Below are 21,526 nucleotides of genomic sequence, written 5' to 3' on the forward strand. Positions count from 1 at the left end.
ACCCCTCCCTTTGCTTCTTTTTTACTTTCTCTCATACCCTTGGTAAAAATTTCTTTCCCCACCCCCCTGGCTTTAGTCTCATTCGCAGCCGTTCTCAGACTCGTCACGCAACGCTCTTCCTCGACGTTCGTTGAGGAGGAGCATTGCGTGACGAGTCTGAGGAGACATGTCTATGCATGTACTGTAAACATTTCGTGCGGTTATGCCCGACATCTTTGCAGCGTTGAGTTACTATGAGCTCCCACATGTCCTTGGCAAACATGAGTGAAAATGCTGGACACAAGACCTGGGTAGAGTGAGGCTGAGTAAGGGAGGGGAAGGGGAGGCGGTTTAGATATTTCGGTCGCGTTTAGTTTGTCTAATGGAAATTTCATCTGTTCGTGTTCATTTCAAAATTTTCATCGCAACTAGCGTAACCAAGAGTTGCATGGTTAAAATCACGATGAGACCTGATCTTATCTCAGGCTGTACTCTATTTGGTGACGTTTCGCCTTGCCGGGTTACCCTTCGGTATTCTGGAACATTGGTAGATGACCTTTGATCAGGCTTCCTTTAGTTGATGCTGTTACCTCGTCGACGTTTATTGTAATTTGAACCCAACAGTGTGAGGTATTTATGAAGTTAATTGTCCGTTAGTAAGCCAAGAGAGATGCCAAAAGGACTGTCCTAGCCCTGATTCATCAACAGCTAGTGGATCTACATGACAAACATCGTCTGTGTAGTAATTCGCCTTCATAACCGCTGGAGTGAAGATAACTGAGAAAATTCAGTGGCCAAAACTTCAAGATGTCTTCTGTTGGTGATCTTTCTGTTGGTGAGTGATTTAATGAGTTGCTTTAACTATTGACTTTTATGATCAAGCTAGGAATACTTGAGGAGGAATATAACTGAATCGACAACTTCGCAACGGAACTCTCTTGACGCCTAGTAACATTATCATCGAGTCACTGCGCAGGGGCTTCTAATTTTTGGTTAATTTTGTGGTGGTAATTTCATTAGAAAAAGTTTAATCAAAACCTGGTAACGTTGTTTATATGAAGAAAAATGCTCAGAAAAGGCTACGGGTTTTAGTTTTAGTGTGAATAAGTGAATAATTTCGCAATATATTTTGAAATATATAGGCGGAAGTAGACTCTATATAGACTTTCTATAAAACGAGGAAAACGTAACTGAGAAAAGTCAATACAAGGAACTGAGGCTGTAACGTCTTAGGTACAATAAAATACGGTCTGGAATTGCGTGATCAAATTGCTTCAGCGAAGGAGTCGCGAGACGCAACAAACCGATGAAAAGTCAATTACATTCTTCTTCTAACCATATATGACACAATTTTAGTAATACCGTAAAACCAGCTTCGGAAGTTCGTAACGTGGAATACTTCACATTAACTTTAACTTAATATTGGTGTCGTTTTAACGCTTGAATCAGCGACGAAAAGTGCATGGTCAGTGCTAAGTTAGGACGTACATTATGAGTTGCCCCTGTCGTACATGTATGCAAATTAAGATTTGCCCAATCACGTCTCGTGCAAATTTTAAAAAATTTAGCCGATAACATGCATCATAAAAAGCTTATTTACTTTTTCAATCGTTTGTTTCTTAAAGTTTGATGTTTTTGTATCTCAACCAAAAATAGTGTTTTATGGGTTCGTCCGGCCTAAGGACTTGAACATCGATGGTGACTCAGTGCCATGTCAGCTTGTGTCAGTTCATGCTTGAGTGAGTACTCAGCTGAAAAAAGAGGAGAGGATACTTGAATGGAAAATATCTTATCCTAAGGCACAACTCTTTTCTTTTTGTTTTGCAAAATATGTTTGAACACTGCTTAGAGTGTTTTTCCTTAGACTTTTTTAAGGCGAAAAGACTCTACACAACTTGGTTGTTGTCTCTTGTCAACAACTAGGAGGTCACAAGGAAACGTTTTTATGAATTAATCATGCGTCACGCAACCATGGACAGTTCGTTTAAGAAAAACTTACTCCACGTTTCAAACTTAACATTTCACTCATGAAGTGGATTTGCAGTATTTTTTTTCTGATTGATATAACGAGGAAGTATTATTTAAAAAGGGAAAATTTTCTCTTTTCACCTAACGAGAAATGCAGCTATCCAAGTTTAAGCGGCTTATTGTTCGGTATCTCTGATTTGAAAATATCTGAGGTCAAGAGAATATTTTCTTGCATGCTGAGGTACGATAGCTATGAAAAGACCAACAGGTAACCTCTTTAGAAGCCTTGTGAAAAGGACGTGATGGTGGAGGGCCAATGAAGAGGAGTCAGTCGTTTTTCTCTTTCCTCTAGCAATTCATCTTCCAACCAGGCTCATTCCACTGTATGTTCCCCCCTTTTCACCTTTTTTTCGGTACCACTTTTTTTGTATTCCTCAATCTTGTCTCGGATCTTCCTCTGAACCTGTCTGTGTCAGTGACTCTATCAAATCTTAGGATATGCCACCTTGCAGAAATACCCAAATAAGTTTGATAAGCAGATCGTGGAAAACTTGAAGAAAGATTTTATTCACTCGAAGAGAGAATATTTTATCATTTTAATTAGCGACTTATGCCTAAAAGAGCCGCTAAATTTGCTAAGAAAGCGAGGTCCACACATTGACCCTATCGACGGAATGATGGATGTTGAAATGGCAGAATGGCAGAATATCCTGCAACGCGAAATGCCTTGTGTGAAGCAAAAGTCTCACCTGAAAAATGGAATTGCAATGAAATAAGAAAACAATTTATAATTAATAGGCAAAATTAAAAGAGGCATAGTTTAATCACTATTAAAGCCTATTAAATAGACAGATAGAGGAACAGTAAGGTTTTTGCGCCAGCCCCTATAAATAATCATTGCTATTACTAATGTTATCATTAATATTATTATTAATATGATCAGTAGTTACCATTTTATTCATTGCTTGAATGTCAATTAGTCACTTTATTATTCAATCATCTTTCTCTTGTGGAACAGAGTTCTCGTAAATATGTGGGATGCGGTAGGTTTTCAATTCTGTTTTGAAACAAATCTTCATTTGCATCGCCACTACCTTTTAACATCATTCTTCAAACTCTAGTTATTTTCAGTGCTACAAAAATTGCGCTGAATCAGTAGCCATATGCAGTCTTAACTGCCTATTTTTTTTTCTTTTAAGTGAAGCACAAGCCGCACAAAGCACTAGGCACGAGTCGGCGCGTAGCTATCTAAACATTCCAAGCCATGGCAACAGGCTTTAATCACAATATTTAAGTGTTTGGAAAAGAGGGCCTGGGTCGAGACTACTCAGGGAGGGGAAAAGTTGGTTCGTATCTTCTTATTCAGTTTTGCTTGAGCTTTTTGCCTGTCTCGGAGCATAGAGTTTAATAAAGATACAATTGGTGCAAGCTTTGTTCTTAATTTCAAGTCAAGCAAATCTTACCTATGTAACGACGAGCGAAGGACCTGCCCCACGCAAGGATAATTCGTAGCAAAACAGCAACACAAATATTCATCAGTAGCCGCATAATTTGTTTACGGTTCAGCGTTGGGTTTATCTTAATCTAATTTATCCACTGAGAAGTACACCTTCCTTCGCTCACTTGACTGGTTTCCAGCCGCACAGCATACATCTGAAGTACTTTTCAATCTCGAGTTCTTCGCCGTAGTCCTTTTGCCAAGGAGAGATTTTGGTAAATGCACTACGGGTCCGACATTGATCAAGTACATGCAATTGTCAAAATTATGTCCGTGACGTTGAATTTACAGTAGAACGACGTTACCCGAAAAAAATCAGCAGTAATAGTTTACAATGGCTCATTTGCGTAAAAGAGGTCTATCGACTGGTAAGTAATTCTCGTCTGTTTCTTTCAAATAAAGTGATTTAACCTCTTTTGCTCTAAATCATGACTGAATGCATTCGTAAGTTTTAGACATCTAGGCCGTAGTCACGATTATTCAAAGTTGCGAATAAAATGTTTGTAATTTCGAAATAAGTCCAGAATCACTGCTTTCAATGAAAGCAGGTAACACCGCCAACGTTAACAATGATTGCAAGAGGGCCAACAACTTTCCAGCTTTTAAAATGTCTAGAATTTGTGTAATTGCGGAACTTAGGCGGAAGCTATTTAAAAGAACTGGCCACACAGTTTCGAAAACGGCTTTGTACTCATTAGTTGAGCTCGCGATCAGAAGAATATTGTTTGTGTTTAATAGTTTAAGAGATGTATGAGTTAACACAGACAAGAATCTTTCCATTCGAAGTGTTTTCGATTTGTGTAACAGTTTACACCAGCTATTGTGACATTTGAAACGCCGGGTTGTGCATGTAATGACACGCTCTGGCTGTCAGATAAAAGCGTGGGTTACTGATAGTCTGAAAGAGTAAGACTGAGTTGTTTCTAAGCATTGTTTGTCTTTAGGTGAATGTTAATGGTTAACATCGTGTCCATGCCTCATTGAGCTTTAGAAATTTTGCATGGTCATGGCTGATAGGATGCTAATCGACATCATTCGCCTTTTTGAACAATTTTGATACAGAAGCTACTGCATTTCCTGTTTACATTTTGGTATCGTTGATATCAGTTTTATCCTTAAACCACACAAAAGGCATTAAAGGGGAAGTACAGTCTAGAAAAATTTTACTTTTATTGAAGAACTTTTCCTCGGGAGTTGGAAAATAATTGCCGTTTTCCTTCAACTTTCTCTGGTTCACGTCCACACTTACTCAAAAACTTACCTACATTAAGAAAACAAAGCATACAAACTAAAGAGGTATATTTACAATTAATATTGTGGTGAAGTTCACCCTTATAAGAAAAGATTTCAACACCACATGCAATAAAAGGGCTGACAACGAACTGCATTTGTTTCTTACGAAACGCATCAGACTAACTTGCTAACAACTTTAGCATTTTGTTTGCATGAATTTTATGAAAAATGTTTATTCTGTCGGTGCTTACTCATTTGACGGATAATCTTCAAGACTTCATTTCTCACTTAGTGCATGCTAACGAGGGCTGCTTTCATAGACGTCGGCTATAGTGAACACATGGGTTCAAATGATTCGTGCTCAGTAACACACTGAAGCTTGTTCCCTGCAATATCAATGATAGTTCATATCACTCAGTTAGCAGTGTGGAATAAATCCTTCATTTTGTTTTACTTTTCTGTCATGTTTAGGGTTGAAATTATCTGCCATTTTACGACATAATTCAGAGTTTATAGAAGAGCTGTGTTTGTGCTTGGACCGTGATACGAGAGTGATGCGTAATTGGAGACATTTGGCATCAATACTGGATGTCGACTCGGACGTGACTACACGACTAGGACAGTATGGTGACTTCAGTCCTACCATCCGATTATTTGATTATCTTGCGGCCTCGAATCCAGATTTGACAATTAAAGAGCTAAAAGACATCCTATTAGAGATCGGGAGAAACGACCTAATCAGTTTGCTGATCACAAGAGGTATAACACAAAATTGACTGAAGTCAATTGCTATTCTGTCTCTGTCATCTTTTAAGAGGACTTTCAGTATGGGACGTTTGGAGGTTGCCGTATCTCCTCAGACACAGATTTTGATGCTGTTAGTTAGTAAACCTTGTTGGTGTGGTTTTTACTTCTTTGGGACGGTATTGGCTCACTGAAAAATGACCCTTTGATCAACTGTCTAAATTCAATAGATTTTAGGGAGCTTTTGAAAACTTGAAGGATTGTTATGTCGGATTAATAACTAAGTAATTTCTTGGCTACATTTCACAGCTGTTCAATTTTATACAGGGGAGAATTGTGAGTATTGTGAAACAGTGCTGTGTGTGGCAGTTTATCAAAAAGGTTCTCAGGAATTCATACTGAGTATGTTTCTCTTAATTTGTTTGACTATCAGCTGGTTGCACTGACACTGAAAGAGTTCTGGATGTGATCACTTCGCCAAGTGATGAAGCTCCTTCACCCACAGTTGGTCTTTTGGACGAAATTGCGTTAGCTTTAGACAGGACGTCACTGGTTTTGTCAAACTGGTATACCTTGGCGTTAAAACTGGGTGTGTCTAGAAAAACCTGCTGGACGTTTGAGAGACGATCGACTGAAAATCCGACCGGCAGATTGTTCCAGCATTTGGCTACAACTTGCCCACAAAAGACACTTTTAAGTCTTAAGGAAGCTCTGGATTCTATTAAGAGAAAGGATCTGGTGAATTTTCTTCATGAGGAGAAACTGAGAGGTAAGTGTCGAACACTGCATCACAAATAACTTAAGTTTAACGACGCCTAGCACCTTTGCAGCCTGGATTTTGTTTCTAAGTTATCGATAGAAAAGTCAGACTCTCCTATTTTTCAGGTGGTCCCTAACTATGAATAGCTCAATATGCAATTGGCTGCATGAGTATTTCAAGAATCGATTGGACAAAAGTTCTCTCTGCGCTGAGGCACCATTTCTGGAAAGTTAACTACTAATGATCTGTGGATACCTTTATTTTTCTGTAGACGACATGTTACTTAAGGATATCATAACCCCTGGATCGGAACTCTTAGAAAGATTGGCGCTAGAACTTAATCGAGAGGAGAATCCCGGAGTCAAAAACTGGACACATCTGGCCTGGAAAATGGAAGTACCAGCTGACGTGCGTCGGGAGTTTGCTGATGTCAAACAAGTCAGGAAAAGTCCTACAAAAGAGGTTCTAGAATGGGTGGCCGCGCACTTCCCTGAAATAGCATTAAGTGACGTTGCAAAAGCTTTAGATGAGATTCAGCGAAATGACGCAATACAGATAATATCCAAGTATTTTCCTAACACAGTTGGTAGGTTCTCGCTGATATAAGTACATTGGGGTTTATTGGACAGTTTCAGTGTTTGCCTTTCCTAATCTCTTTGACTCCTCGGTGCGGCACTTTCAGTTTATGTCCAAGCCTGCTTGTTTTCGTTATACAAGCCATGATCTCTAATGTGCATTACCTCGTACCCCTTGTACAAGAGATGGCTAGAAGAAAAGTATTCGGGTACAGGCACATGCTACGTTTTTTTCGGATGTCACAACGACGCTTACAAAAAAAAAAAAACAGGAACAATAAAAAATTAATTATACACAAAAAAGTCCTATGTATACATCTTAAACTCTGACACTCTAGCTCTGATTTTTTTTTTTTTTTTTACAACTCAAGGTCCGTAAAACTACTCTCGCACATGCGAAGTAAGATCGACTTAACTAAGCTATCCTCTCATAACATTGAATACCTTTTCTCTTCCTTCAGATTCAGCCTTGCAAGGACTTGGCCGTTCATTCAAGGACAGCTTAACCATGCCAGATCCGACTGGTCAGATGTTTTCAACTAGCTTCGAGAGAGAAGAGCGGGATTCCTTTCCTAACAAAGGTAAGAAGGAAAGCGTTAATTCACCCGTGATGTTCATAGAATTAGCTAATTAAGAAGCCTTGGTCGAAATTGTGCTATGATTATGTAACTAGGAACAGTCATTTTCAATGGGTTTGTCATCATTTCCTTGTCCTTACTTAGCTCAATTATTCGAGGAGCTAAGTGGGTAGAAACCTCATCAAAAAGTAATCTTCGCAAAACTGTATGTTGATGTTTACGTCGGTGTAGCTTGTATACGACGGTAGATTACTAACAGCTTCACGCTAAATGCCTTCTCCCCACTTCAAGTGGTGTTTTCAATCTTGATCAGTATATCACCATGGTCGCATTCAAAATGCGAAAGCTTATTAAAGGCTGTTTGCGCCTGAATTTAAGCCAAAGGCAATTTCATGCCAAAATCATGTTTTGAAAATTGTAAAATCAACAACTACGTTTACAAACGGCGATTTTCCCCAACTTAGGATCCGATTACCCAAAGAGTTCAGCTGCTCGATTTCTGAGGAATGCTTAAAGCGTTTAGCCCTTCTAAACCTTCCGTCTACAAAAGGTTTATCTGTGGCATTTTCTGTTTGTGGAACGTATATAAGTGAAAGCAAGATCCAAAGTTTTGTTGTTTTTCCTACCAACTTCCACGCAACTATTAAACTCACACTCTTATGGTCACCAGAGTTGCTCTTCCTTTTTATTGGGCTGCTGTGCTTTATTCCAATGAACAGTGGAAAGGGATAAATGATCTTAAATGGTATTTCTGTCTTTTCACTTGCAGAAGTGAAGGAACAATCTGGTCATTATGGTAACTTGCCAGATCGGACGGATTTGGTGGGCCGCAATGAAACATGCGAACGTATCATAACTGCCCTGTCTTCAAACATGGCTGTTGAAGTTGTAGCACCGCCTGGATATGGAAAAACGTCGGTGGTAATAGAGGTCGCTCATAGGATGATCGAAAGGAAAACGTGTGTCGCGTACGTTAAACCTCGAGGTGTCACTTGTGTAGAAGATTTAGCAAGCAAAATAATCGAGACTCTAGGGTACGTTCCTGGTGAAAACACAATAACTGAAGCATTAAGTTGCATATCTTCTCTAAAGAGAAAAAGTGTTGTGTTGATCATTGAAAACATTGACAACTTACTGCATCTTGGGGATCAATTCAGCAACGATAAATACCATCAGGAATTAAAATCTGAAAATTGCTGTACTCAAATGTGGGGTAAAGTCACGCAGGGCGACTTTTTGACATTTCTAAAATACCTCGGACAAAGTCCAAACATCCAGCTTGTCCTCACATCACGAGAAACCTATGATTTCAATGGGTCTCTTCCTTTCGAACTGATTAACCTAGAACCTCTGAATGACAGTGATTCAGCCTCTATGTTCTCAAAGTGTGAGGATGGCCTGGACGACGATCTGATTAAGGAGCTGGTCAGCGTTTGTGGTGGTATTCCCTTGATGATCTGCACAGTGATCTCGATTCTAAAGGGAGAAAATCCCCAGAAGGCGGCCCAACTTTCCACAACTTCACCTAGTTGTCTTGCTAGAGAACTTGTAGCCAACGAGGATCGCATCGCCAAATCTCTTGAAATCTGTTTTGATCGCTTAAGTCAAGAAAATCAGAAGATTATTTTGATGCTCTCAACATTTCCACACAGATTCACGCAAGAGCAATTTCAAGCAGTCTTTGGGTCATCTGTCACGGCTGATTTGCAAACTTGCCTAAATTCCTTGGGGCATAGCAACCTCCTTCGCTTCGACGGGAAAAATTGTCAGTATTCCCTTCATCCTTTCATACGAGATTTCTTTTCACTGAAGTCCGATCACATAGACGTCAAATCAACTTTCATTCGTCATTACAGTGACTTGGCTGTTACACTTTGCGAAACATTCTTGAGTAAAGATTGCAAGTTGGCAATTGATCAGTACAGATCTGAAAAGGACAACATTCGGGAAGCCATGGCTTGGTGTGGAGACGATCACCCTGAGCTTGACCAAACTTTCAGGGAGCAATGCATCGACGCCTTTAACGAGGCAGCTGGATTTCTTGCCAAGGTGATGCGCAAACAAGAATTTCAGTCGCTCTTTTGCAAGCTTGCGTATCAATGTCGCTCCCACTTGCACCTCTACAGTGCTTGCTTGACGAACATCGGAATGAAGATAGTATTAAGCTGCACATGTACCCCACACATTTGTCCAAGAGCCTTGTATCAGGCCAGAGAAATGCTGACTCAAGCAATTGACATTCAATCAACACTTATGGACGTGAAGGACACCACTCGTGCCCAGTGCATGAGCAAGTTTGGATTTTGTTATGTTCGCGAGGGGCGCGTTGATGAGGGCTATGAATATCTCGAGATCGCCTTGAAATTGCGACGGGACAGAGTAGAGAAACTAAACAGGATCAAAGATCATGTCATGTTAGCTGCCTGTTTCAACGATGTAGCAGGTTAGTGGCAATTAAATTTCTTAATGCTTTCATGATAAGAGCTATTCGTAAAGGGGAATCATCTGCGGAAAGTTATCCCCGTTGAATCTTTTCCATGAAAGCTAGCAATAAGATCCACGAGCACCTCGCACAAGCTTCATTACGAACGAAATTGTTTAAGTACCATTTAGATAAATTGATGAAACAATTAGGAGGTGATGTTGGTGGCATATGCTGGTGTGTAGAAAGAACTCAAGGCCATTTTCCTTCACCACTCTAGTAATCAATTGGTATGGCTAATGCGGGTCTTGTAAGTTAAATAAAAAGCGCAGTTTTAAAAATAGACAGGCGATCGACCTTGCATCATTCTGGTTTCTTTTTTTTTCTTTTGACCAACGACCTCTCAACCTCTCTACATCATCGCCCAGAATGCAAAGACATATCCGGGACCTTGACTGCGCCGCCGCCGGTGAATTTGAAAATTGATTAATGAAGTGGGCTAAAATAAAAGAGAAATTGATTTGAAAATATCGAAGAGAGCTTGCATTTTTTAAGTTCTCGTCCAAACTACGCAATATTCTTAGTTTTAGCATGTGGCTTTTATAGGAGAGAAATAAAAAATATATATTTTTCCATTCTCGCCTTATTGTATCTTCCTTAATCCCTGGCTATTTTTATTTAAAATTTGGCCATTTTAGTCGCCAGTGTCATTGCACTCTTCTGGTTGATCGCTTCTTTTTTGACTCGCAGCTTCTCAAATGGTGCAGCGAAAACACATGCTGGCCATCCAAACAAGGCTGTCACATGTCCTTCCTGTTTATGAAGAGAACCTCGGTGACCACCCTTTTACGGCAACCACTCTTAGTTGGATTGGTAACAGTTACCACGCCTTGGGTGACTACGACAACGCCATTAAATACAGCAGCAGATCAATTTCAATCCGAAGGCAACTGTTGGGGCAACATCAGGAAACTGCGAAGTCTCTGTATGATGTGGGTGTGGCTTACAGCGCGAAACAGGACTACGAAACGTGAGTAAACATAGTTTGCTATTTATTGTAAGGCATTTTGTAGATCCGATACCCTCTTAGCAAAGGTTAACAACAAAATCGAGTGTAAGCAATATCGACCCTTGCAAAAACTTTTATTCTTCGTGCCTTTGTTCCTTTAAACTTTTCATCGTAATCAATGCAACTCCGTCAAAATGTCAAGTTTACATGAATTTCCCATTGTTAAAATATTAGAGGAACACATGGTAGTCAAGAACGAGGGGAAGAAAACTACTCTCGAGGCGTGCTCATTTAGTCCAAAAATATTTCATTGTATTCGCACTGCGTCGACAAGTTTTCAGGCAGTGTAGCGACAATTGCGATGCGTGTGTTGTTTGCTTGTTAGATCACGTCCTTATCTTCTAATTTTGCTGCTGTCGAGTCAATTTTCCTGTACAACCTCAAACTTTTTGTATTTTGGTTTAGCAAATTGCAGTGAATGACTCAAAGGTGATATCTAAAAGACTGTATCACGACGCAAATTTTTTTCATCGCAGAATTCTTTCTTGAACGGTAAGATGAGGAATGATGTAACATTTCCTAAGAGAATATATCATATGGATGTGAATCTCGCTTGGTAAAAACACTAGCAGATATGTGACACCTCTTTTGGAGGAAAAACGTCTAGGAAATTCATTATTTGACGTTGCATCTTTCTTAGAGCCCTCCACTACCTGAAAAAGGCAGTTGATTACCAAGAAAAAGTGTTAGACACACAGGACGAGCTGATTCACACCCACCAAGCCATGTCAATTGTTCTTTGTGCTCTTGGAAGAAACAAAGAGGCAGAAGAAGAAATAAATCGCGCGGGGGAGTGCGCAAGCAAGCTAGATTCTTGGGAGGCTCCTTTAGATAAACTGAGGACCCAAGAACGAGACAGCGAATGGATAGATATTTTCCCCTCAAAGCCACGGAATTCAGCATTGTAGAAAAACCTTTTGCATTAAACCGTTTTAGGATGTAGATTTGACAATAGATCAATCGATTGAACAAAGAGAATCAATGCTTTGATATTTACTAAGTTTCCGTTCATTGATTTGGTTCGTTACTCACTGCGGTCAGTAAAGTGCCAGTGTTAAGGACACTAGCCAGAAGGCTCATTATTGAATTGATTATTGATTAGTTTAATAATTTCAGAATGATCCTAGATACGAACATAGTCACAGTGTTTATCTGTTTGTCTATATTTCTATTGGTTTTGTAATCGGACCTCTCAACGTCACCACGCGCATATAAAAGGCGAGTTTAGCGTCCCTGTAATCAGTTCTTCGTAAGTTTTTGAGTAGTCTTGGTAAACTTTCTTCCTTTCATTTTCTTAAAACTTTGGCACAAGAGGGAACGATATGTGAAAATCTTTACAACTTTGTTTTCTGAAGTTTAGTTTCTCAGTATTGGGCAAAAGTATACAAACAGACATTTTGTTGTAGTGCCTTATTTTCAATTGATTTAAGATTAAAAAGCCAAAATTGTATCAGATGAAAGTGAAAGCCCACCATTTGGATAAGAACAATGGATTGTTAACCAACCACCAAAATTCTTGTAATTTTTGTACCGAAACTTTTGTACTTTAACGTAGTTTGTACTGGTTTTTTGTATTGTTCATTGTCATTCTAATCTCGTTATCGGCGTTCAGGCTCAGTTTTTTACGCGCGATTTTTTTATTAAGTATTTCGCAGCATTTCACTAGATTGATAGAATTTACTTGTTTTATTGTTTCAGTTTACAACTGATTGTGAGATTGATCGTGATTTTGATCGTTGATTGTGGTTTGTGGTCGATTGCTTTCAAGAATAAAGATTCGTATAAACTATCAACTTTGGTTTGTTATTCCTCGATCTCGATCGTAAAATAGCCCCCAAACACCTCATTAACCGCGTCTTGGAGCGACACCCCTTGGAGTCTTAGGAATTAGATTTGTTTTGGTCGCCGCAAGCGCTAAAGCTAGGCTTAAAAACATGTCAGTCTTTCTTTCTCTCTCTTTGTGTCTCTGCATTGACACTTCAATCTTCTCAGAAGTCAGTATTCGAGACACAAAGGAAAACCTACAAGTATTTTATGAATGTCGGTGGTTTCGCCAACGAGTCGATTCGCCAACGTCTCTAGTCAATTCACAAACTTGTAGAAATCAGTTCGCATACGTTATAAACAAGCGACGTCAACTACTATCAAATTAACCGATTCATTTAAATTACTTTATTACATGCGGGGACGCGTGGGCGACTAGAGAGACACCTGCCCTTATAAAGAAAATTTCAAGTCATTATATTAACTACTATTAACTAAATTAACCAATAATTTACGAAAAAGTTTTCCTCTCCTGATCGCACTGCATGCCTGTAGTCTTCCCTCGTGAAGCCTGTCTGGCATCGCCGGTGTTGCCACCTGTCGGAGCCATCACATAAAGGACTGGGTTTAAATAAAGCAACTTCAAAATGGCGGTCTGTTTGTATTCAATGGACTTGTGGTCAGTGTGGTGAGTCATTCACTGTCCATTTGATTGTAAAATATAATTAAGCGAGAAATTAGCTGTGAGATTTCGCATTCAATAATTTACGCATGCAACGTGTCAGTATCGTAGTATTCTGAATCGTATATAAACCCAGGTTGATATGTAAATGTTTGTAACATTAAATTTCACACCCAATAATTTACACATAATATAGTATTCTGAACCACATAATTAAAAAGCAGGTTGACATATAAATGTCTATAACGTTTGCGAACTGACCAGGAGACGTTTGCGAAAGTACAGTTGGCGAAACGACTCGTTGGCGAAACGTCCGGTTACCATTTTTATACAAAATGAGATAGAAAAAGAATATAGAAAAAATTAACATGTGTGAACTAGTGAGAGAAACGTGAATTGCAGGGATTAATTTGATAATTAATTAAATTAATATTTTGGGCGATTATTTTTACTTTAATTCATTTAATTCCTATTGTAAATAACTAATTCAATAGGAGCCTCAAGAAAATATTTACTACTTGCATCGGAATGGCTTGAGATCTAAGAATACCAAGCACTAGCAAAACGGGAAATTAGTCTTTCAGCTTACTTGTTATTGATATCAGTGAACTTCTTAAAATCTCGGTAATATTGTTAACGAGTTCTTACGGAGTTTAAGGTCTTTCAGGATTGAAAAGTTCAAATGAACTGTCCATGTCATGTAGAATCTCCAGCCTCAATTGTCCTTGACGTCCTTAAACGAATCTTCCGACACTGTATTCCTAAACAAAAACGGTCAATGTATTGCTTCGTCCAACAATTTTTATACGTAAAATTTAACTTTTTAGTTGGTCAACATTAATTTACCATGAATGCAGCAGAGCTTTGTAGAATATTAACAGCTATTCGCCGAAGTGGATGTGATTAGAGGTAGCCATTTTCTCGAGGGGTTAAGCCGTGAGGTAGATATTAACCATTTTCATCGTCACTGAGGTAAAAAATAGCTTTAATAAATATCGCACAGAAACCAAAATATTGGTTTCTTTCTGTCATTATAACGAAAATTATGTAAACGAACTAATCTTTAAAAGTTCAAATGCCCGGGGAAGCCCGAGGCGGATGTTGAAGCTTCGAATTGATCGACGCATAAATCACTGTCACGTGAGGTTGGCCAGAACATCCTCTTCCTCTAAGCCCGCGTTCTTAAACTGAAGAGGAGAATCGTTAATCATGAGGGTCATTAATTAGAATTTAATTTACCCCATCCTTCACCTTTAAGATTTATTGTTGTACTCGGAAATGAGTCCAATTAGATTGTATTCTTTTTTTGTTTATTTATCCATTAATTCTTTTCCTTGAAACTGAAGTAAACAGGAACACAAGATTATTTCATCACGACCAAGTAAGAGATATGACTGATAATTAAAAATAAGGATAATGTTGCACGGGGTCTGGGATCGAGTGATCAGCAGACACTTCTAGAGGTTCTAATGACCTTTCCTAAATCATTATCATTATTATAGCCATCATTATCGTTGACGTTGTTAATAGTGTTACCATCATCAGCGCTATTATTGATATTACAAATATTATCATCATTGTCATGATGGGTTCCTGGGGCGTTGACTTCCTGCCCTTCATCTTCTTTAACACTCCTCCAGATGCAAGGAATCATCCGTCCTGAAAAATACTAAACCACTTAAGACACAGCCCAAAACCATAGGTAAGTGAACATTTTTCTTATCTGACCTCCAAGAAAGCAGATTTAAGATTTACACAATACGATACAATAAGAAATTCCGTGTGGTAATCAAGGCTTGCTCATGTTCTACAGCGATTCGTAGGCACAAATTTCCTACCAAACTTGGGATTACTTGAAATTTACGCGCTTAGCTCCCCCGCTGAAAATGACTTATCAGATACATCACTGTTCGCACGCAGAACTACTACATTCTTGGTGGTAGCGACATTTTAACTCGCTTGATTAATAATCAACATATGAAACCAAAAAGAACGGAATTTTGAGCATAGAAACACTTCACGACAGTGAAAATTATTTACAACAAAATGTCGAGGCCGAAGTTCGCACACGGCTATTGGGTGGTTGACTTTTTGGCCGAACTTTTGCGGTTTGTTTACATCAAAAGTTTCGTGGCACTACAGGTGAGATCTGAAGCCTAAAAGGTGAATTGAAACGTCACTAGACAAGTTGCTTTAAAATTTTTCAAAATAACGATGGCGTGTTGTTAATGCTTATTGATGACTTTTTTGACCGGTATGTGATTTCAGTTCAATTACAGTGGCTTATAACCCTTTCACTTTTATGAGTGACCGAGACAGAATTTCTCCTTACAAAATCAAGCCAAAAAGTAATGGGAATAAAGAAAAGCATCGATAAGGAGATTGTTAGTTGATCCAATACCAAATTCTCCAAACCGATATTATAAAAGTTGAATAGAAAAGTATCATTGTAATTATGGAACTTTTTTGTGTCTTGTCTTGAGCATGGCCGTGGCAAAAAGAAAAATCTCGAGTCCTTGTGAGGAAACAATGTCTCTTTGGTCCCATGCTAACGACTGGGCGAAAAAACATTTCGCTATCATAAAAATTGTATAGGAAACAATAATTAGGAGCCAAAGGATTAAAGGAGAGAAAAAAAAGGTAAGCTCATCCAGGGCATATCCATAGAACAGACATTGATCATACAGTACTTTCCCCACTGATATTGAACTTTATTCACAGCTTTAATTGGTATCCGGTTAGCTCGCACCACGGTTAGATCGCTCGCAGATAGATCGCTCCGACCAAAAGTTAGATCGCTCCATTAAATAAGTTACTTCGCTACCAACATAAGTTTATCGCTCCATGTTGTAATGAGAGGTACTACTACTTACCGATGATCTTCAAAGTTTATAGCTGATGATCTGCCTTATATGTCGTATTCACCGAGCTACCGATGTACGATGTATAGCGATGATGGAATAAATGTCGTGGAATAAATTATAACGTTATAGTCTGAAGTGTATTGAAAAAGAACATTCAAATACCGATACTGTCTAGTGTGGCCTTTTTTGCTGTTTGATGTAAGGAAACTGATATCCGCCATCTTTAATTAATAAAGTTGATTACACTTTGTGAGTCCCTTACATGAGCCTTTATCTGCTCTTACTGCGAAGCTCGGATTTATTTCAAGCGCGAGCGAGCGAGCGATATTAATCGATTGTTAGGTAAGATATGCTCATCATTTAATGAACTGTCAATTTAGATACCATAGATTTACTACCTTTATCTTAGTTTTCTACTTTGAGCGAAGTAACTTATTTTGATAGCGAATTCACTTCATCGATGGAGCGATCTAGCCTTCAAGTGGAGCATATCTAACTTTTGGCTAAAGCGATCTAATCATGATGCGATCCAACCGTAATTCCATTAATTGAGAATATCATTTATAAGTATAGTTGTTCCCTGAGGTGTAGCAATGCTTAAAAGCAATGAATTAAAGTTTTTATTTTAATATAGGAAAAACATACATTAGAGTAAAAAATAACTACATACTCCAGTTAAGTTTTAAAAAAAACTCAGTTGTAACCAAACAGTTGTAAAAATGTCAGTAGCTACACGTTTGTCATAACTGTTAGTTCTTGGCAAATAATTCAGATATGTAACTAAATGACAAGTATATAATGTAATTCAGGCAACTCTGATAGTATCAATTCATTACTAAATGTTTTATAAAACCTCTCTCTGCTTATTACTGGTTGATCTCTTTCATGACATCTGCAAAAAAATGAACACACCCCATTATTAACTTTTCTCTTATCTTTGTGGTACACCAGACAAACAGGATGAAATTTGTAAATCCTTGGCTGTTAATCCCAATGCCCTGGAAGAAAAACATAGAACTTGGTTTATACATTAACCCTTTCTACTAAAATCACTGTGCATATTCTCTGTACTATTTTCTATACATTTCCTAAGGTACTGACAAGGAGAATTTGTTCAACAATCAAGAGTTTGTTCAGTTGGTGATCATTTCCGACTATTCTTGTGTCCTAAATGTGTGATTCAGTGGGGATATTGTAAGGAGAAATTAGATGAAAGTACCTCATTAGGGACAAAGGGTTAAGAGTTAAGTTAATGCAGCCCCCTTCTCCCTCCCCCACCAAACCAAAAAAAACTATTGTGGCCACAAGCCATAAATTTGGGTAAATACAAAAGCACATAGTTGAGATATGTGGAATTGGCTTTTATAGACAACCACAGGGGTTTAAAATCAACAAGCAGGTTTCTCACATAGCAGATAAGTGATTGCAAAATGCACTGCACTGTCCACCAAACAGAGATTTACCCAGTGGATAGTGTTATCCAAGCTTCAAACAATCAGGGCCTACAAACTCTCCAGAGCATGAAGAAGACCATGTGTTTATAATTTAGCGATTAAATCTTACTGATGCATTGAATAACACAAGAATATTACACCCTTGCGAAATGGCTTTTGGAATTCCTGGGAATAAAGGTGTGAATTTTCACGTTAAATTCGGACTGGGAATTCCTAGGAATTCCTAGGAATTCCCAACCATAACAACTCTGGTTCTAAAAACCTAGAAATTCCTAGAAATTCCAAGTTTATAGCCAACAGGACTTGGAATTCCTAGGAATTCCAACCCAGAGAACCAATGACTTTCCCTGAAAAGCTGTAAATCTAAAAATTTCCTAGGAATTTCTGGGAATTTTTGGGAATTTTTAGGCATGTTTGAGAATTACCGGGAATTTTAAGCAAAAATTTGAGGCTAACGATATAAAATAAATACTTTAAATTAAAAAAACCCAGCTAAAATTCAAGTATTCAATGAAATTTATTTAGAAGCTTAATTAAGGCTTACATGTAAAATATTTTTGATTCATTAATAACATCAACACGTGGTAATATTAGGATGGAATTTGATTTTTCTTTTCTTGAAAACTTCATACAGATTAATCCTCAATTACAGCTATTCATATAAAATAGTCCTAATCAATCATTAAATTTGGTTTGACACAAATTGTGAATAAAATCTGTTGATTCTTTTCCATAAAATACAATATCTTAAATTATATTTGAAAACCAAGCACTCTTGGGAGTGAAGGGGTTAATTACAGACAAATAAAATTGATTTTTTGATTAAAATCTTGTTGTAACTGTAACAATAAATTAGAATGAAGTTATCCTAAACTGCAAACTTAGCTGCTGTTTGTATTTTTTTCCTGGGCTCACAATGAGTTGGCCTTGAATGAGGTTGTCTACAAGAAGCTTGACCATTTTGTATCTGGGTTCCATGACATCTGAATTTGAAAAAAAATAATATATTTAAATATATATATTTAAAGTTCAGACCAGGCCTTTAAGATGGCTATGAGGAAAAGGGCATTCATTGGATTCTCAAATTGAGAAATCTCTGTTATATTGAGTGACTTTTACATTGGAGTTAGTACATCTCTCTCATATATTTTACTAAAAAAGGGCTCAATACATTATTTTGTTTTTACATACATACATACATACTTTACATACTTTATTTATTCCAGAAGCAGATGATAACTATTATATACAAATAAAACTAAAAAGAAAATACTTCTAGAAAAGGAAGTTAAGAGGTTATCCCTGTGTAAAAACTCCCTTAAAAGAAAAGACAAAATATAAATCAAAATCATTACAATCAAATATTTAAGTACGATTTAAGTTTAGATTTAAAATGCTGAAAGCTGTCAGCTTCCACTATATCACCCGGTAACTCGTTCCATGATTTGACAATCCTAATAAAAAAAGAATTTTTGTAACAATTAAGTCTAGCTGGTTTAATATAGAGTTTGTATTGATGATTTGCTCTCGTAGACCGAATCGTGGCAATATCAAAGAAGTCTTCAAAATTTAAATGATAAAAACCAAAAACTATCTTATAACATTCGACTAAAGATAAGTAAGTTCTACGGTCAGAGAGAGTGGGCCATTTTAACAGTTTGCATCGGTCTTCATAGGACATTTCTCCTTTGCGTTGATTTAAAGCGAGTCTTGAGGCTCTTCGCTGTACATTTTCAAGGGCATGGATGTCCTTAACAAGGTAAGGACACCAAACAGGTACCGCATATTCCAAGATTGGCCGTACCAGAGACATGTACAGCATAGAAAAAACATTTGCTAGGAGGGCTTCTTTATGTAATAAGGTTTGTTTAATAACAGTTCCTATTATGAATCTTGAATGTTCCCAAACGTGACTAGAGGAATCTTGAAACCTTGCTGATAGGTTTATTTCATTGTAAAGCATAAGCTTAAGAAACTGCGGCATGCAAGTGACCGATTCGATCCTCAGAATTATTCTAGTTTCAGTTGCGCCGAGCGTTATGTAAGCTTAATTCAACCCGCTACATTTATTCTTTTTTAAGATTTTGATCCCGTAACGAATATCGCAATTTTTACTCACCACAAACTTTCAAAATCGTAGCTTTACAGATGGCCACTCGACCCTTGTTTGTACCAGTCATTATGTCAACTGTTGTCCCTTCTTTTAACTCCACGGCGCCAACGACTTTCTTTTCTTTTACAACACTCACGCTGTTCTCGTTTTCCCATTGAACCACAATAAAAGCTATCTTTAGAAATGTTATATTAAGCAAAACAGTTGAGAAAAACGATCAACCGATGAAAAGTACATTCAAAGATGAGCGCCAAATGGATTTTTCTTTGTTTCCGATCACGGGCATGATCACGTGGATCTTTTAGGACTTGTAATTGGCTAGCAAAGTGAATCCGCTGGCTTACCGATTGTAGTCTTAAGAGAAGCGCACAACTTCATTTTGACTTTTCCGACCGGTTCTCTGCTTCTAAACGATGGATACCTTGGTGATATAAACAATGATGTGAGCTCACTCTACGTAGAAATAATCGACAAGAATCGATCGTATTACAAATGCACCATTTGTAGCCGAAAATTGTCGAGGAAACAAAGACTCAAAACTCAGTTGTGTTCATGGCAAAGGTGAGAAATAACACAAGCCAATCACAGTTCTGAATGCAACTACAAATCGTCTTTTACCCTCATATTTATAAAAGATGGATACCACATTAGGAAGTATAAGAGATACATAGATGATCCCAGTGTACCAGTACCTAAATCTACAAAGCTTGACCGTAGCAAGCGTTCAGCAACATGTTCCAACACCGCCATCTCGATTCCTCAGTCAGTCGTTTCCATTGAACTTAAAGCAGTAGTGACAACAGAGTAGAGTGCGTCTTACAAAGGAGAAACATTTGTACAAGAGACAGAAGTAACTATATGCGATTACAGAGGTGCGTTGGAACTCTGGTCCACAAATAGTTATGCACTGTCCGAAGTATAAAACAATTTTGTTGATAGCTGACAGACAGAGAAGAACAACAAGTAAACTTTAGAGCTGTTATTATTGAAGTTTAACTTGCAATTTTCATTTTTATATAAAGAAGGACTTGTATTTTGCACCAAATATTTTTTGGGAGATCCAGTGATTAGGACATTTAAGAAATTAAGTTATGAAAGGAAACTTGGTCGGTACTTCTCACTACTAACAAGTCTTGTTGACAAATATTTTCAGATCAGAGTTTCAAATAAAGTAAATTGAAGATGTCATTTAAAAGGTTTTTTTTCTCAAAGGGAACATTGACTACCTCTGTCTTGTCTGCATGCCAAATGTTTGCAAAGTGTGTGGATGATCCACAAGTATTGGAACTCTTACAAAAATGTTTTGTAAGAATAAAAACAGCAAAACAAATTACAGCAATTAGTCACGAAAACAGAGCAAACAACTGAAAAAAAACAGCAACAACAATCATGAAAAAAGAAAGATTAATTAGGTGTTGAATTTGTTTGTCTAAGGCATGAAATTTCTACTAAAAATATTGTCAACAAAAAGTCTCTGACAGTGTTTGAGGCAACTGAGCTTGACTGTTCCAAGGTTTTCTAACAAAGGCAACCAGTAATGTAGGTTAGGGAAGTAACTTATGTTTATAACTAACAAAGTTCTTTAAGTGTAGATAACAATGTAATTATTGTGGAAGTTGTGTACCAAGGAACAGCCTATGAATGTTTGATGATTTTGGCACATCAGTGAGCATGAGACATTAATTTGCATCACAATAAAAATATTTTTTGATCATGGAATCCAAGAGTCCTTTGAGGTAAGAAAGCAAATCTGTGATATAAGTACATTGGATTAATTGGCAATTTCCATTTAACATAACTGACAGCTGGTTCATGAGAAAATC

The 21,526-nt window shown here is 37.8% G+C and overlaps 1 protein-coding gene across 1 annotated transcript; it reads left to right on the forward strand.

The window, feature by feature from the left end:
- Positions 1-174: 174 nt before the first annotated feature.
- LOC131788454 (uncharacterized) lies at positions 175-12,615 on the forward strand. Its single transcript, XM_066165480.1, has 8 exons — positions 175-814; positions 5,150-5,437; positions 5,856-6,191; positions 6,454-6,768; positions 7,219-7,338; positions 8,105-9,778; positions 10,508-10,787; positions 11,467-12,615. Exons 1-8 carry the CDS (start codon positions 787-789, stop codon positions 11,732-11,734), a joined length of 3,309 nt encoding a protein of 1,102 aa, XP_066021577.1. The 5' UTR covers positions 175-786; the 3' UTR covers positions 11,735-12,615.
- Positions 12,616-21,526: the final 8,911 nt, after the last annotated feature.

Source organism: Pocillopora verrucosa, chromosome 4 (genome assembly GCF_036669915.1).
Source record: "Pocillopora verrucosa isolate sample1 chromosome 4, ASM3666991v2, whole genome shotgun sequence".
NCBI classification, from domain to species: domain Eukaryota; kingdom Metazoa; phylum Cnidaria; class Anthozoa; order Scleractinia; family Pocilloporidae; genus Pocillopora; species Pocillopora verrucosa.

Excerpts from the sequence above, each read along its gene's own strand:
- LOC131788454 (XM_066165480.1), top strand. The coding sequence starts at position 787 with ATGTCTTCTGTTGGTGATCTTTCTGTTG. Across the intron at positions 6,769-7,218 it reads GTATTTTCCTAACACAGTTG|ATTCAGCCTTGCAAGGACTT; the intron begins GTAGGTTCTCGC and ends CTCTTCCTTCAG. Across the intron at positions 10,788-11,466 it reads GCGAAACAGGACTACGAAAC|AGCCCTCCACTACCTGAAAA; the intron begins GTGAGTAAACAT and ends CATCTTTCTTAG.